General features: G+C 48.0%; 7 protein-coding genes across 7 annotated transcripts; 3 read left to right on the plus strand and 4 right to left on the minus strand.

The window, feature by feature from the left end:
- Window positions 1–637: 637 nt before the first annotated feature.
- On the minus strand, window positions 638–2,257 carry PGRI_069640 (malate synthase; the record flags this gene model as incomplete). The annotated part of the gene is made up of 1 exon (XM_040794678.1): window positions 638–2,257. The coding sequence occupies one exon, from the start codon at window positions 2,255–2,257 to the stop codon at window positions 638–640; it is 1,620 nt and encodes a 539-aa protein (XP_040649009.1).
- Window positions 2,258–3,196: 939 nt separating this feature from the next.
- On the minus strand, window positions 3,197–4,909 carry PGRI_069650 (glutamine synthetase family protein; the record flags this gene model as incomplete). The annotated part of the gene is made up of 5 exons (XM_040794679.1): window positions 3,197–3,227; window positions 3,285–3,974; window positions 4,050–4,102; window positions 4,156–4,412; window positions 4,477–4,909. The coding sequence occupies 5 exons, from the start codon at window positions 4,907–4,909 to the stop codon at window positions 3,197–3,199; spliced, it is 1,464 nt and encodes a 487-aa protein (XP_040649010.1).
- Window positions 4,910–5,391: 482 nt separating this feature from the next.
- PGRI_069660 (putative short-chain dehydrogenase/reductase family protein) lies at window positions 5,392–7,204 on the plus strand (the record flags this gene model as incomplete). Its single annotated transcript, XM_040794680.1, has 7 exons — window positions 5,392–5,456; window positions 5,525–6,064; window positions 6,117–6,300; window positions 6,356–6,404; window positions 6,777–6,888; window positions 6,945–6,976; window positions 7,038–7,204. The coding sequence occupies 7 exons, from the start codon at window positions 5,392–5,394 to the stop codon at window positions 7,202–7,204; spliced, it is 1,149 nt and encodes a 382-aa protein (XP_040649011.1).
- Window positions 7,205–8,794: 1,590 nt separating this feature from the next.
- PGRI_069670 (Tannase/feruloyl esterase) lies at window positions 8,795–9,355 on the plus strand (the record flags this gene model as incomplete). Its single annotated transcript, XM_040794681.1, has 1 exon — window positions 8,795–9,355. One exon carries the CDS (start codon window positions 8,795–8,797, stop codon window positions 9,353–9,355), a length of 561 nt encoding a protein of 186 aa, XP_040649012.1.
- Window positions 9,356–9,487: 132 nt separating this feature from the next.
- Window positions 9,488–10,354, minus strand: PGRI_069680 (uncharacterized protein; the record flags this gene model as incomplete). Its single annotated transcript, XM_040794682.1, has 5 exons — window positions 9,488–9,594; window positions 9,659–9,946; window positions 9,996–10,145; window positions 10,196–10,275; window positions 10,326–10,354. 5 exons carry the CDS (start codon window positions 10,352–10,354, stop codon window positions 9,488–9,490), a joined length of 654 nt encoding a protein of 217 aa, XP_040649013.1.
- A 1,378-nt stretch (window positions 10,355–11,732) lies between these two features.
- Window positions 11,733–12,500, plus strand: PGRI_069690 (proline racemase family protein; the record flags this gene model as incomplete). Its single annotated transcript, XM_040794683.1, has 1 exon — window positions 11,733–12,500. The coding sequence occupies one exon, from the start codon at window positions 11,733–11,735 to the stop codon at window positions 12,498–12,500; it is 768 nt and encodes a 255-aa protein (XP_040649014.1).
- Window positions 12,501–13,034: 534 nt separating this feature from the next.
- On the minus strand, window positions 13,035–14,630 carry PGRI_069700 (Amino acid transporter, transmembrane; the record flags this gene model as incomplete). Its single annotated transcript, XM_040794684.1, has 5 exons — window positions 13,035–13,454; window positions 13,509–13,890; window positions 13,946–14,141; window positions 14,193–14,454; window positions 14,505–14,630. 5 exons carry the CDS (start codon window positions 14,628–14,630, stop codon window positions 13,035–13,037), a joined length of 1,386 nt encoding a protein of 461 aa, XP_040649015.1.
- Between the last annotated feature and the right edge of the window lie 1,199 nt (window positions 14,631–15,829).

The following is a 15,829-nucleotide window of genomic DNA, read 5'->3' on the forward strand; positions in this document are numbered from 1 at the left end:
GTGTCGAACAAAGAATAGTGAATCAATTTCAGATCTATTTCTCATCAAAAGCTGGGAGTGATACTGCAGTATGTGCCATGGATGTATGGAGTTAAAGTACAATATATATCCTTTGCACTCTATACGTCAAATCATAGCGTTCTTCTACTACATTGGGGGCATTGAACTGAAGTTGGATTTGTTTACACTCTGGCTGCATAGAGTTTATGCATCCATGGATGAACTTCCACAGATTAAGCCACGAATTCTCCAGGAGTATAAACAGTACCTGTATCGTCAATGGCAAATGGCAGGGATAGAAGACATAATGTAGTTTTTCCGCAGATATGGTATTCTTTGGTTATTCAGTTATCAAGTGAAAGTGATCACCTGGCAGATCCTCCAGGACGTGAAATGACAATGCTCTCTCGCAGTCATATTACTACGGTGAACATATTTTCCAAAGAACTATGCTTCCCAATCTCTATTTTGTGCTATTTCAAATTTCAAATAATCCATCTACATGCTACACTGCGAAAAGGGTAATCGAAAGAACATAATTTTGTACTATGCTAACTCCAGATGGTAGATGGTAGATGGTAGAACAGGCAAAAAGAAAAACAAAGGGTATTCATCATCATAAAAGTCACAGACGCACTCAAAGCTTAGCAGCACTACCAGCAGAGGAGATCTCATTGTACAGCAAGCTGGTCAAGAAATCAGCGTAATCCTCACCAGTAACCTGGCCAGCAAAGTATCGAGCAGCAAGCTGGTACTTATTGCCCTTGCCACTCTTAGCCGCCAGACTATCAGCCTGCTCCTGCAGCAGACGCAGCGCAAATGCCTTATCCACACGCTTGCCTTCGGCGGTGGTGACATTGTGTCGGGTCCACTGCCACAGCTGGCTGCGGGAAACTTCGGCTGTGGCGGCATCCTCCATGAGGAAGTTGATAGGCACGCAGCCGACACCGCGGAGCCAGCCTTCCATGTAGCTGAGGCCGATGTTCAGGTTCTTGCGGATGCCCTCCTCGGTGATCTTGCCGGGGACGTTGGTGTTGAGGAGATCGTTGGCGGTGATGTTCACTTCCTCGCGGCGGACGAACAGCTGGTTGGGGGTGGGCATGTGGGTGTTGAAAACGTCGGAGGCAATAGATGCCAGGGCAGGGTGGGCAACCCAGGTGCCGTCGTGGCCGGCGCGAACTTCACGCAGCTTGTCGGCACGAACACTCTCCATAGCCTTGTCGTTGGCGGCGGGGTCGTTCTTGATAGGGATCTGTGCGGCCATACCACCCATGGCGTGAACACCACGACGGTGGCAGGTCTTGATGAGAAGCTTCACGTAGGAATCCATGAAGGGCACGGTCATGGTGACGTCGGAGCGATCGGGAAGGACAAAGTTGGGGTGCTGGCGGAACTTCTTAATGAAGGAGAAGATGTAATCCCAGCGGCCGCAGTTGAGACCGGAGCTGTGTTCGCGGAGCTCGTAGATAATCTCGTCCATCTCGAATGCGGCAGTGATGGTCTCAATCAAGACAGTACCACGGATGGTACCGCGGGGCATACCAATGTAGTCCTGGGACAGGTTGAAGACGTCGTTCCAGAGACGAGCCTCCAAGTGTGACTCCATCTTGGGGAGGTAGAAGTAAGGACCGGCACCGCGGGCGACGAGCTCCTTAGCATTGTGGAAGAAGTACAGACCGAAATCGAACAGACCACCGGAGATGGGCTCGCCGTTCACGGTGAAGTGCTTCTCATCCAGGTGCCAGCCACGAGCACGGGCAATCAGAGTGGGCAGTTTGCGATCAGTGCGAAGCTTGTACTCCTTCTCGCCCTGCTTGAAGTCGACCTGACGGCGGATAGCATCGTACAGATTAACCTGGCCGTTCACCATGTTGTCCCAAGTCGGGGCGCTTGAATCCTCGAAATCGGCCATATAAGTCCAGACATCGGAGTTAAGCGCGTTGACCACCATCTTCCGGTCGGTAGGACCAGTGATCTCGACACGGCGGTCTACGAGACCAGGAGCGGGAGGAGCACCCTTCCAGGCGTCATTCTCACGGATGTGCTTAGTCTGGGGGAGGAAGTCGAGAAGGTTGCCCTTATCAATCTCAGCCTGACGATCGATGCGGCGCTGGAGAAGAGCTTTGCGAGTGGGATTGAAGGTACGGTGCAACAGAGCCAAAAAGGCACATGCTTCCTTAGTTAGGATCTTGCGAGTATCGTTATTGATAGCGCCCAGGATAGCGACATCCTTGAGCTGTGTTTCAACGTGAGACATGATGTGTGTTATATATATATATATATGCAGACTAGGAGTGCATGTATAAAAGTATCAAATACAATTCAAAGAAAATGGAGGAAGGAAGAGACTATATTTCTATATAGCCATCTGCCCGAGGGTATCAAATACGTCAGAGCCACTTGGAGAGTTGCCGCGGTTGTTCTGGACCCGCCCAATGATAAGCCGAACTCCCATTTGACCGTTTTCTTTCTGTCTTCTCATAGTAAAAAAGACATGTTCTTGTTAGTTTTCCACGGGAAACTCCTTCCACTCGGCCGATATTTCCCGTTCCCCGTCTTTTGGAGCTTTAAGTTGTTCCTGTTTGGCTCAACCAGAACGGTCTACGCCGCACACCGAGTCACCGAGTCTTATCGGCTACTATCGTCTTTAGGAAGGTCATAACAGTTATATAGCTTGTCTCGTATTCAAAATGATAATGACCAATTCGCGAATATAATATGCAAAAACCTTGAAGAATTCTCATCCATGTTACTCACCCCTGCTTCGCCCGAAAGTGGCTGTAGAATATCCTCCGCATGCCCCGGAAATTCCAATCAGCCGCGGCTCACTCCGATCATCCATATCTCGCAGGGTTTAAAAAGAGTCATATCCGAAGCCGACTATTCCCGGCGGTTTTCTGCGTCACCCTGTCTTCACCGGCATGTGACCGCATGTGATGTTGCTCGGGATGTCTTAACTGTGCATTACATGCGAACACTGGTGAATCGACGACCTCCGATTCAATGTTGAAAGTTATTTGGTATATATCTGGGGCAGTATCCACGCTACTGCCGTGCCCTTACGCGCCATTACGCGCCCATTTCTAGGCCAATTCGACTATGCCAATGCGACTATGTACAATTCTTCCCCCGATACCTTTTGGATCTTGCTTCTCCCTGTAAATTGGAGAACCCATACACAAAAGGAACACGGCATTTACACGGTCTCGATGTACCGCTTCATCTCCCTGTGAAAATGTCAAGTCAGCATCTAAATGGATATCGCAGTAGATAATATTACATACCAATCAGTTACCGCCTCTTCAAACAAGCGCACCTCGTGTTCTCGAGTTCCGGCAAAGTGCTCGACGAATGCATCCCCGAAGACTTCCCGTGCGACACTCTCCGGTCGCGCAAATGTAACGATCGCCTCCTTCAAGGATTTGGCCAGACGCACACCCTGATCACTGGCACCGCCCATTTCCTCGCCCCGGGCAAGAGGCGGCACGGGGATTTCAAGCTTCTTTTCGACTCCGCGCCATCCCAATGCCAGGATCGCCGCTAGGACGAGGTGCGCATTGGTGTCTGCACCTGGAACACGCACCTCGAATCGGGTCGCTTTCGGACTGGCTGTCGGTGGAGTGATCAGACGGATTGACGCGGCCCGATGCTCCAGTCCCCAAGAGACTGTGACCGGCGCCCAGAAGTTCTCCACCAGACGTTTGTAGGAATTGATCGTCGGGGCCAGGATCGGCATGATGTCTGGCAGGCCGACGAGAAGGCCAGCCAGGAAGTGCCGACCCAAGTCAGACAGATGAGCGATATCAGGGTAGAGCGGGGAGGGATCAGGGGTATCGCGATTGAAGGCATTCTTTCCGTCGGCCGTGACGAGCGAAATGTGCATGTGTCCGCTGTTTCCTGGTAGGCCTTGTCGGGGTTTGGCCATGAAGCAGGGAGTGATGCCGTGCTTGATTCCGAATGCCTTGACGACGTATCTATGCGAACATCCAGGTTAGCAATGGCCCATGATTCAAGAACAACCCGAACGGCTGGCAAAAGAACAATCATACTTGAACAACCCCGCTTTATCAGCCATGTCCTTTGCTTCGCCAAATTGTAAAGCCTATCACGATCTTTAGCCTCTATGCGACCCGTTCAACCTCACAAGTCACTAACCGCTTCATAGACTCCTGGTCCACTTTCAGTATGCCAGCCTTCAATATCGCATCGGAACTTCTCGCAGGCGTCAAAAATGCCATAGTAGTAATCTTGGTTGTGGAGAGGCCGAGTGATTGAATAACCAAACATGCCGTCTGTTAGCGATGGCAAGGCATCGGCTGGATTCGACTGGAGGAAGGCGGCCGTTGCGGATGCGCCTTGTTCGGGGGTGGCATAGTTGCCCGGCGTGCGAAATTGGTAGAATTCATATTCCGCTAAGTTAGAATCAGACCGATCAGCTATTGAATCCCACACGCTCTGGTCTGCGGTCAGACATACCTCCTGCCATCGCCCGATACCCCGCCGCTTCAGCTTTAGCGGCGGCAGTCTTCATCAATCCTCGCGGGCAGGCGCATACCGGTTCCCGTGTGTCTGGGTCCAAGAAACTGATGAGGAAAAAGGGCACATTATTCTCCCAGGGAATGCGACGGAAACTGCGTAAATCTGGAACTGCGACAAGGTCGCGATATCCATTCTCCTTGTTGCTGATAGCCAGCTCCTTATAATACGTCGCATCATGCTGATCCCAGCCGAAGATGACGGAGCAGAAGCCGAAACCCTCAGTGACAATAGATAAGAACTTGTCTTTCTTCATCAGTTTTCCACGCAGCATACCATCCACATCTACACCTGCCACCTTCACTTTTGTGTCATTCTGGAGGATCTCGGCAACATTCTCGGCTGTGACCTCGGGGTCCGCGGGGTTCGACATGACGGATCGGGGCCAAAGGGTGGGATAAGGAGTATAATGGTCGAAGATATTGAACGGCGCGAGGGTAAGAGAAAGTGAGAAATGGTAATAGAAGAATAAAAGTCACGTTCCAAGTCAGCCCCCAAGTCAGGTAAATCAAGTGCAGGATCGAGCAAGTGACCGACCTCGGGATGGGCAGCTTGGAAGCTTATCAGCGAGATATCGGTGACGCCTTACCGTTTTCGGCCAATATCGTCACCGCTTACCTAACAAGATCCACCCTCCAGGGGCCCCTGCCCCGCGTATACCTTTGGTGCAACAAAATTGGTGTTATTGACAACTCTCATATTAATTCGATTATTCTCAGTCTATGTGAGTAGCCTCCTCCACGGAGTCTTCTAATAAATATATTATACTGCTGTAACCCTAGTGGTTGAGTGTGGTTGAGTCATTGCTAACCTAGACCCTCGAGAAGACAAACAAAGCTCCAAGATAAGGTCATAATGGCTGCCACTACTCCCCGAGGACGTCTCCAAGGCAAAAATGCCATTATTACAGGTGCTGGCGGGTATGTCTGTTGTTTTATCCCTGATAGATACCTTCCACAAAAATCTAACCAGCTCCGAACCCGGATAGTGGCATCGGTCTTGAGACAAGTATCCTCTTCGCTCGCGAGGGTGCCAATGTCCTCATGGCCGATGTTTCCGAGCCCGCTCTTGCCAAGGCATTGGCCAAAGTGAAGGAAGTAGTTCCTGGTGCCCCTCGAGTTGAGTCGATCCGATGTGATGTGTCCAAGGAATCGGACGTACAGGCAATGGTTGAGTCACAGGATAGCTGGGGAGGCACCGATGTGATCTTCAACAATGCCGGAATTATGCACGCCAACGATGCAGATGCTATCGATACCCCCGAGAAGATCTGGGATCTCACACACAACATCAACGTCAAGGGAGTCTGGTTCGGCAGCAAGCATGCCGTGCTCAGTCTGCGTCGTCACAAGAAGACCCGTGGCAGTATCATCAACACAGCTAGTGTCGTTGCCTTAGTTGGCGCTGCCACTCCCCAGCTTGCGTACACTGCGAGCAAAGGTGCGGTTCTAGCGATGACTCGGGAGTTGGCTATCGTTCATGCCCGTGAGGGATTCCGTTTCAACGCTCTGTGCCCCGCCCCCCTGAAGTAAGTTCTACTTCCGACTAGATTTCTATTCTCAAAGCTCACGATGGTATAGCACCCCTCTTCTGCAAGACTGGCTGGGTGATGACCAGGCCAAGCGATTCCGTCGGGAGGTGCACTTCCCCACTGGCCGTTTTGGTGAACCCATTGAGCAGGCCCATGCTGTTGTTTTCCTGGCTAGCGACGAGAGCAGCTTTGTGAACGGAACAGACTTTGTGGTTGATGGTGGAATGACCAAGGTAAGCGTGACGTGTTAGGCTAATTTCCCCGGATTACGCTAACCAATTATCCCAGGCTTATGTTACACCGGAGGGTCCAGCAACCCCTGCGCCTCAGAACAATGGTAACTAAGACATTTGTATGGTCAGGTCTCATGTCTTAGGTCCCTTATGATATTTCTGGGAATTCGAAGTTTTGAAGTTAAGATAAATTGTAGACGACAATATGAAGACTGAGACAGGATTAATCTTTTCTATGCAGACACGATGATTCAATTATGATATGATTTTACAATGTAACCTTGAAACTGAAACATACTAACAATTGTATGATGAGGCCTTGGAAATGTGGCATGATCACGCAGGTATATAAGACCTCGGGAGCGATCCTCGGAAGCGATCCTCGGACCTTCACGTCATGATTCCCCCGCATTCCGCTTCTTCCGCCAAGTGTTGAATTCATTAACTTCTTGACTTCTTTTCCTAAATATCTAAAGGTCTTGCTTCAATACTCTACAAAATATACATCATGTCTCAGTTTGCTTTTCCTGGTGCGAACAAATACGGAAATCCTCCAACCCCCAGTTTCAAAGCTCGGAATGGGCGGGTGTAAGTTGAGCCGCCCCCTTTTTTTTGGTACATTGAACTGATTTTGTTCATTTCAGACTGATTCCTCTAATGGCCACAATTGGTCTCGGTATGTTTAATATTCACGTATTCTCCCTATGTTGTAGGATTTTCATATTGACTTTCCCCAGGTTTCGGCGCATATAACTATTACGTCGCAGCCAAGTCGCGGCAGGAACAATCTATGCTGGAGGAACAGGAACGCCTGGCGCGAAACCAACAGTTGATGGACGCATACGGCGACAAGAACAGTCTGCATGATGTTCAACATGCACTTGACACATACAAGGTCCGGTGAACATCCGATCTGTACTTCAAGATGCCGGTAATCTTGAAGTGAGGAATGGACTTTTCTGCTTTGCGATTTGCGTTGGGATGGAGTTTGAAGGATTTGGGCTTTGGCGGATTCCAAGGCACCACATGTGTTGGCATATATTGGAGTTTATGCTGTACATTTTGATCACGTGCGTTTATACTCAATTTGAAGCAACTTTACATTCGCCAAATATTCCAGTGTTTGGTCAAATGATGTACCTTCCTTGCCTTTAAAACTACGATCGAACTATAACGATCCTTTGGGGATAAGCGGAAGTCTATTAAAATATACTACTATAGTCTTTCTAAAATAGGGAGTGGTTATAGGTATCCAGGTATACGGTCTCTCTGGGATTTTGATATGTCTACAAATCAAATGGACTTTCAGAGAAATATGGGAGTTCGGTTGTTCTGCTAATAAGGATGGTAAAGACAAATGAAAATGTTGAAAATGAAAGTGTGACAGGCATGGTTTAGGCTGAAGAATGCGTACATCCATTTGGAAATGGACAAAGTTATTAAACCAAGGTAAATGATGAAGAGAAAAAATCAAGAGTCAGGCAGTAACGGTATGAGCAAAAAGGTATAAGCTGATATGGCGAAGGGCCCTCAGGGGAGATTGGGAAGTTAGGGCATATCCATGCCAGTTGGTTTTTGGTAGCCGCCAAGCTCGGGTCTGGACCGAAGCTCTGCTTCTTTTTCCTCTTGGATGAGAGCACAACAACCGCAGAAGGTTGACACACAGCCACAGCAGGAACCTTCAATGTCATATTGTTCCCGCATCTCACCACGGGTGACGGTCTGCATAATCCATTGCACGGCGCCGAGACTAAGAAAACTTCAAATGGCACACTATCCAGGATTAGCCTCTTATCACCGCTCAATTTCTTTGAAATCTTACAGGGCCGTTGATGTAGCTAAAGCTTCGTAGCTCTGGGTCTCTGAGTCTGGTTCGGGGTTTGCCGTATGTCAGACAAGGTAGACAACAGCTCGTAAAACCTAGGTATTGTTAGGTGAAAATAATAGGGGGTGTTAAAGGGGATACTCACAGAGTATGCCTGGGGAAAAACAGTCAAAAAGAGAATAGTTCCATTCTCGGCTTTGTGTGATCTCAGACGAGCCTGCATTTGCTTGGTGGTAGGCAGGGGGTTGACTAGGTCAGGCCCGGTATACCTTTTGCGTAGAATTTGCCATTTGATAAAATGTTGGCAATGAATGGATATTCTCTCGCTTCAGTTTGAAATTATTGAAAGAAATTCAAAGACCCTTATATATCCAGTTAACCCTTTTAGGAAGTTCGCATTCGTTTTGTTGTGGCCAATGACATCCAGGCAGATTGTGGATTGTATCCACTGATCCACCGATCCACTATTATAACTTCTGCGATCTACCAAGGTTGACTTTAAAGGCATCGAAGACATTTGAACTCGAAGGGCAGTTCGTATTCGTTACGTCCATAAAAAAAAATTGGAAGCAGTTGACTAATTTAGCAGTCGCGAATATATAAACTGACCCAAGGGCGCCAGCTTTTGATAATTCAATATATTCAAAGACCTTTTGTTTGACTGTCATAATGCTTTCTAATACCACTATTTGTTCGCCTGCAACTATACCACCCCCTGTGGTTTTTGGAGCTGACATTCTCTCACTCTCCGCAACCTGGGTTCAAAATTACACACTAAACGTGCCTACTTCCTTCAACTACAACCATGGAGATGTTGCGCTTCAAAACACTGAGTTTTGGAATGTGACCATCACATACACCCACCCTGGGCATGATGACCGCATTACCGTTGAGACATGGCTGACTGGCACTTGGAATGAACGATTGCAAGCCACAGGAGGAGGAGGCTGGTCCGCTGGCCAGTTTGTGTTGTCAGACTTTTTCATGCCAGGGGCTGTTGGAGAGGGATATGCCGCTACAACAACGGATGCTGGACTGGGGAGTGCAGGATCCCCGGAACCTTGGGCTATGACAAGCCCAGGTAACGTCAATCTCTACAGCCTTCAAAACTTAGGCTACGTTTCATTGAATGACCAGGCGACCATTGGAAAGAGCCTTGTCAAAAGCTTCTACAGCAAGGACCCTGAGTATTCGTACTGGAGTGGCTGCTCTCAAGGTGGAAGACAATAGATGATGCTTGCACAGCGCTATCCGACTGCTTACGACGGTATTGCTGCTTCGGCACCTGCTTTGTCTTGGACACAGCTCAGCAATCAAGCGACCGATAATATATAGCGATGCAGCATAAAATTTCCGTCGATATTAGCGGAGAAGAGTACAGTCGATTGTGGTTGGGAAGAAGCTGCATGGCTTTGGCAAAGTACTTAACCCCTGCGGGCTTCCCTTCACCTCCTTTTGTTCGAAGGAAGCTTTTCCCGAAAGCTAGCATAAGAAGGAAAAGAAGATACCACAGGCTTTCTTTTGATTGCCTACCACCAGAATAAAAGTCATGCAGTGATCCCATGAACTCTTCCTCGTCGAACAGGTGGTACAATTGGCCGCAGCGGAAATTGACGGTGTTGATTAGATGGAGGGCATGGTCAAGACTCGGAACAATAGGGTCTTCTAGAATCAGATCTGTTCGTTCGTCCTCGCTCAAGTCGCAGGCAGCTCCCTCAAATATCAACGTCTCCGTTGGTAGCGATTCTTTGTACACATGTTGATGCGTGATACTGAGTACACGCCGAGTGAATGACCAGTTTGAAGACGTTCCCAAATAAACTAGATATCTGTCAGGTGTGACCGCTTCGAGGACGTAACATGAACGTACACATTCTCCCATTTCCCGAGGACATAAAGGCGGCTTCACCAGTTGCTAATGGATTAACCAATCCAGATTCGGGATTTTGTGCTTCATGAAAGTCAGCCGGATCATCAGATTGATCGAAAGTTTCATTTTCGGGGGTATCTTCCTCGGGCTCTGCTATAAATCAGCTTCGGCCAAGGCAAACCAGGACAGTAAGAACAGACCGAAGTGATTCCCACTCGAACTAAAAAGACCATCCTGATTTTCGACGCACGCAGCTTTCTGCTGCAGCTCTGAAATGTACCTAGCCCAATTGTCAGTCACTTCATAGAGAAGCGCCCTGTATTGACTAACCCCCGTGTTACCAGCATCTTTCGGTCCATGTGGTTGAAAATGCAGGGTATATTGAGTTTGCTGCAACTGTGGCACCGCGTCGAGCCAGAGCACTTGATCTTTAGTCTCTGGCATCGCACGCATCTGAATCATTAGTGACTGCATCGAATTCTTCACTTCTTTAGACTTACACATTTTTGGATCGTTTTCTAACTTTCTCACTTGCCATTTTGTTTCTTGTCATAGGAGCAGCGATGAGGATGAGAACGCGGGGAAGAAGTTCTGGGCCAATCGGGAAAAGTGGGTGCGGATTCCTACCTGGGGATCTATAAATAAGGGTTCCTATAATTACATTCTCTGAGAAAACCTGCCATGTGAAAACTTTATGAGCATAATGATATGTCTAGAGTACTAGGGCTTAACTATGGCAAGGAACAATTGTGCAAAGTACGTTTTACAATTTGACTGTGTAGACATAGTTATACCCATGGCGACCAGGAATATCCTTCCTATCAATATAAAATTGATCTGATAGATCAATGCCTAGGCTGTGTCCCAATTTCACACAATTCTGGTCAAAATGACAAAGCATCCATCGCTCCACGGGAAATTGAATGCGAGTCTACGAATGTTATGAACCCCACAGATGTAAAGATATCTGACGTTTGAGGAAAGCAGAAGTCGGTAACGTTGCCGATATTGCGGATCCCCCGCTTAGCTTCCCGAGCCGAAGTAACTAATGAGTGAAAAGGATATACCAACTTTGCAATACAGAAATCAAAAGATAAGATTATATACATGAAATTACTCGTACACAGATTAGGATGATACTATGTGATCTCTTTCTGGACATTGATGAAATTAAAAGTGTTTCTTCCAATCCCTAATATTACAATCGCTTGCACTGCCGACAGGCATATCTATACCCGTTCAAAGTCAGGATATGGAGCCCCGAGCGTTTAGCTTATTCTCCGCACTACCTGGCCTGTGGGGGGTTCATATCTTTGGAGACATCCATAGATATAACTCGGGTAGGAGAGCGGGATACTCCGCTAGCTGGTTTGAAACAATAAAGAGAGCTGTATTCGCCGATACTGTCTGCTTCTCTTCTGCGGGATACTGATACACTGTTGGTCTTTTCTTTCAATTGCATAAAAATGAAATTCAACAGGTCCATCAATGTTGTCGGCTGTCACTGTGCTGGTGAGGTTTGCGACGTGATCGTCGGGGGTGTTCTGAATCCTTCAGGGTGCAACACCATGTGCGAGAAACTTGCTCATTTTCGTGACAAAGAAGACCACATCCGCCAGCTTCTCATGCAAGAGCCCCGTGGACGTGCTACAATGTGTCTAAATCTTGTTTTTACCTCCTTGTGACCCCAGAGCCGATGTTGGGTTCTTGATCATGGAAAGTGACGAGTACCCACCAATGTCTGGAGGCAACACTATCGCCACATCCACCGTCCTTCTTGAAACAGGAATGGTGAAAATGACTGAAACTATTACCAAAATGGTCATGGAAACACCAGCAGGCTTAGTCTCTGTCACCGCGGACTGCGAGGACGGGAAGTGCAAGGCTGTCGCATTCGAGAACGTGCCTTCTTTTGTTTTTGCTCTGGACTACGAAGCACAAGTCCCCGGGATAGGAACTGTATCTGTCGATATTGCATGGGGAGGAATGATTTACGCAATTGTCGACGCGACACGGCTTGGAATCCGTATCGACAACCAGAACGGTCCAAAGTTAATTGAATACGGAGAGAAAATCAAGCATGCGCTCCAACACGCCTCGTTCATCCCCGTTCACCCGGAGAATTTGAGTATCAAGGGAGTTAGCATTCTTGAATTTACAGAACCCCTCCAGCGAGATACAATGGAGGCCGTGAATACCGTTGTGGTTTCTCCCGGGAGATTTGATCGATGCCCATGTGGCACAGGGAGCAGCGCAAGGATGGTTGTGCTTCACGCTCGTGGCCAGCTCGCGGTTGGTGAGAAATTCGTCCATCGAAGTATCATTGGCAGCACCTTTGAGTGCCACATCCGTGGGACACAAAAGCTTGGCGAATACGACGCTGTCTTACCAACCATCAAAGGAAGTGCCTGGATTAATTCATTCAAGCAAATGGTGTTGGACGAAAGTGATCCTTGGCCAGTGGGTTTCAGGGTCGGGGATCAATGGCACGTTCGTCCAGATTAATGGCTCCTTTCACTAGCTTTATCATTGTTCAATGGAAGCGGAACGAATGTTAGAATAAATAGAATCTCCTTTTAGTATAAATCAGCCAATTTTCACTGCTTGTACTGTCTTACCGGACTTCCTCCACATCACACGACCTGCAAAGACTTTGTATGTTACTGTGAAGGTTTACCGTCTGATTTAAGGCAAATAATCACTCTGTCCAATAATGACGGGTATTCTCCACGACCGTTGGCTCAATGATAATGAGCCATTATGGTCCTGTTAGGTTTCGTTCATTGTCAAGTTCGATAGCCGATCTTGTCATTCTTCCCTTGTCACATTTAAAGACGGTCACAAAAAAGACGGAGTCCCCGTAAAGCCTGATATACATCTTCGAGTTAAGGAGCAAAGTTAGGGGATGGTCAGCCCCTCCTAGCTTCATGAATTCATGCGGCATAGTATGAATTGCTACAGCAGCCTCTTAAATGGTCCTATGGTAGAGCTTTCTGCATCCAGTAGACTTTGTTCTTCCGACACCTGAGAAGCCTCGCTCTACGAGCTTGAGTTGTCAGCGCAAGACCACGCAGCTGAACCCCCAGACTTCTTATAACTATGAATGATAGTGACAATAGACCCATATGTGCCCCCAATCATCAAAAACGTTCCAGCTACCATGATGAAAGCACACCACCCAACCATCATTATCCACTTAGTGCTTCGGTAACTCTTGCCCTTGTTCCAGTTGTCGTACAGCCACATGCCGGCCATCGGCTGGAAACACATAGGCGTTCCGAGCAAGGCACCAACAAGTGATACAAGATCACTAAATACTGGAATAGCACTAGCTATAATATAAGCAATTACCGTTGTGCCCAAGGTACAGCCGAGCCAGACGGTCCAGTGGATAACAGTATTGGCTACCAAATGCCGGGAACCACCGAGAATACGGATGAAAATGTATTTCGCCGTGATCTATGGATTATGAGTACAGTTAAAAAGGAGACTGATGGGTCGAACAGCACTCACATGGATGAAAAGTAGTGTACTGGCGACCAACCCCGGCAGCGCGAAGCCATAACTGACAATCTTCACGGTCGGGCCAGCCGACCCGAGTGCAGGAGACGAGACGTACGATCCGCAGAAATAGTATATAACGATGCCGATAGCGAGGTAGAATCCAGTGACCACAGATTGGCAAAGAATCAGGGCACGGTTGTAATGGCTAGGGTCGCGCATCTCAGATGCAATGGAGAAGAATGCTGGGGTGCCAGCATAAGCAAAGATGAGGGTTGAGATTGCAGTGATGGCATCAGTGAATGATACATCCCTGTTCAAAATTCTGTAATCGGGGACCCAGACAGTGTCTATTGGTGCGGCAGAAGGGCGGCCTTGGATACCGACGGCGATACTAACGATGAGAACAGTGGGATAGTTAGAATAATCCACCTCGTGGAGAGGATTACTCACTCGAAGTTAGAATGCAAAACAGTCCTAGCCACGCGAGCCATGAGATACGCCCTAGTGTCTGAATACTGCCGAACAGAAATGCGACGATGGCGGCGACAGCGACATAGACAGCGGTGCAGGTGGCATGGGAGGAAACTGCGTTGAGGCCAATAGAGACGCTGAGCATGCCAGAGCCGGCAACAAAGATCCACCCTAGGAGGCATCAGTAAGTGGCATTGAATGTTTAGCGTCGAGGTAACTTACAGAGAATAAAGGCACCTCCAAAAATGACTCGGCCAACCCTACCAAAGAAAAGATCGCCGACATCGTCAATACCGTACACCTCGCGGTGGTTTAGTTTAAAGACGCCGATTATATAGTCGGACCACGTTGTAATTGCGGCAATGGCACAGAGGCAAATCACGCCGGGGACTACACCCAGTGCATCGAAAGCCACGGGGATAGAAAGGACACCGAGACCTATTTGTGTTTTCATCATGAGCACAGACGTGCCTAGCCAACCGACCTAACATATTGTCAGCAAGAGAGACTATTGCTATCATAGACGACACATACACTGCGATAGTTTGGGCCATCATCCGTGATTGTGCCGAAGACGGCATCATGGGCTCTTTCGTCGACCTGACCGGCACTAAAGGCAATGGGAGTCAAAGGCTCCTCTTTCTTTTCATCAGATGACATATTTGTTTATAGACTGTGCATGTGCCAGGAAGGTGAGAGTGAATTGGGCACTCATATCCTGGGGAAGAGGGGAGACTATATAAGCCTAGCATCTCAAACCCCATAGCTAAGTCACGGCCAATGCATCCGTCACCTCTCTAGTGTGGGAAATGTCTTATCTAGAATTAATCGGCATTCCTAATCTATGTACTTTTGGTAGTCATAATCCTATAGTCCTATACCTTCCTCATCCTACCTACCTTCTTGACCTCCCACAATCTTTGATTCAATGCAAACGACCTATTACCTAGTTCTGAAATCTCTAGGGTATTCCTCCCCATATTCAGACCGCACTCCACCGGATAATCAACCTTTTTGAGTGCGGGGAAACGCGGGCTGGCGAGGGGATGGTGGCGACTGGTGAAGCTTATCTGGTCGGGCAACTTCCCGGTGGCTATCGCCAAGCACGCCTGTGTTGCCGAAAACCATGCAGAAAAATATCGAATCAGATTAGTTCTGTTTTAATCTTGGCTGCGCACGTCCTAGTAGACTCAGGACTGTCCAATGTAAGGGAATATCGAAGAAACTGGAGAAGAAGGTACTTTTCCGACCTGGACTATATCTCAAAGGATTGTTAGCCAGTGTGTGATACATCTCGCATTATCAATACTTACACCAATGGTAGAATTGGCTTGCAATCGTGACACCGGAACCCAGGTGTTAAGGGTGCCTTTTGGTGCCTTAAGCATCGACTGGTTCAGACTTTCCCTTCTCTTCTTCTGGGCCTTTCCAGTAGTCCCAATATTCCAATATTAGGCTATCAGCAAGCCTTGCGTCACAACAGTAATAAACTATCATTTTTAGTCCCTCGAAGTGATATTCTTTTTTGTTTTGTCAGCTATTCAAGCAATATCCCCACCATATTATGTTGGGCACCCATATTACCAGCCGTCGAGCATCAACGTGGAAATGGAAATATTGATAGCGAAGAGAACTAAGCACACGAGCGTTTTGAGGTTACAAGCAGTTCGTCTGAATATAATTCAGTTCCTGTTCGATGCACCTGCCCGGGCCAGAGCGCTTATGTAATTCTCGGCGAATCCGTGGATCCCGAGGTCAGCCCTGGAGGGCGTTCAGGGGTGTGCTCAGATCTACTCAAAGCAGCAAGACCTGAGCACTAATAGGGAAAGAGAACGCCAAGAGAGGAAATCAAGCACAAA

The sequence above is a fragment of the Penicillium griseofulvum genome (genome assembly GCF_001561935.1).
Source record: "Penicillium griseofulvum strain PG3 chromosome Unknown contig_92, whole genome shotgun sequence".
NCBI classification, from domain to species: domain Eukaryota; kingdom Fungi; phylum Ascomycota; class Eurotiomycetes; order Eurotiales; family Aspergillaceae; genus Penicillium; species Penicillium griseofulvum.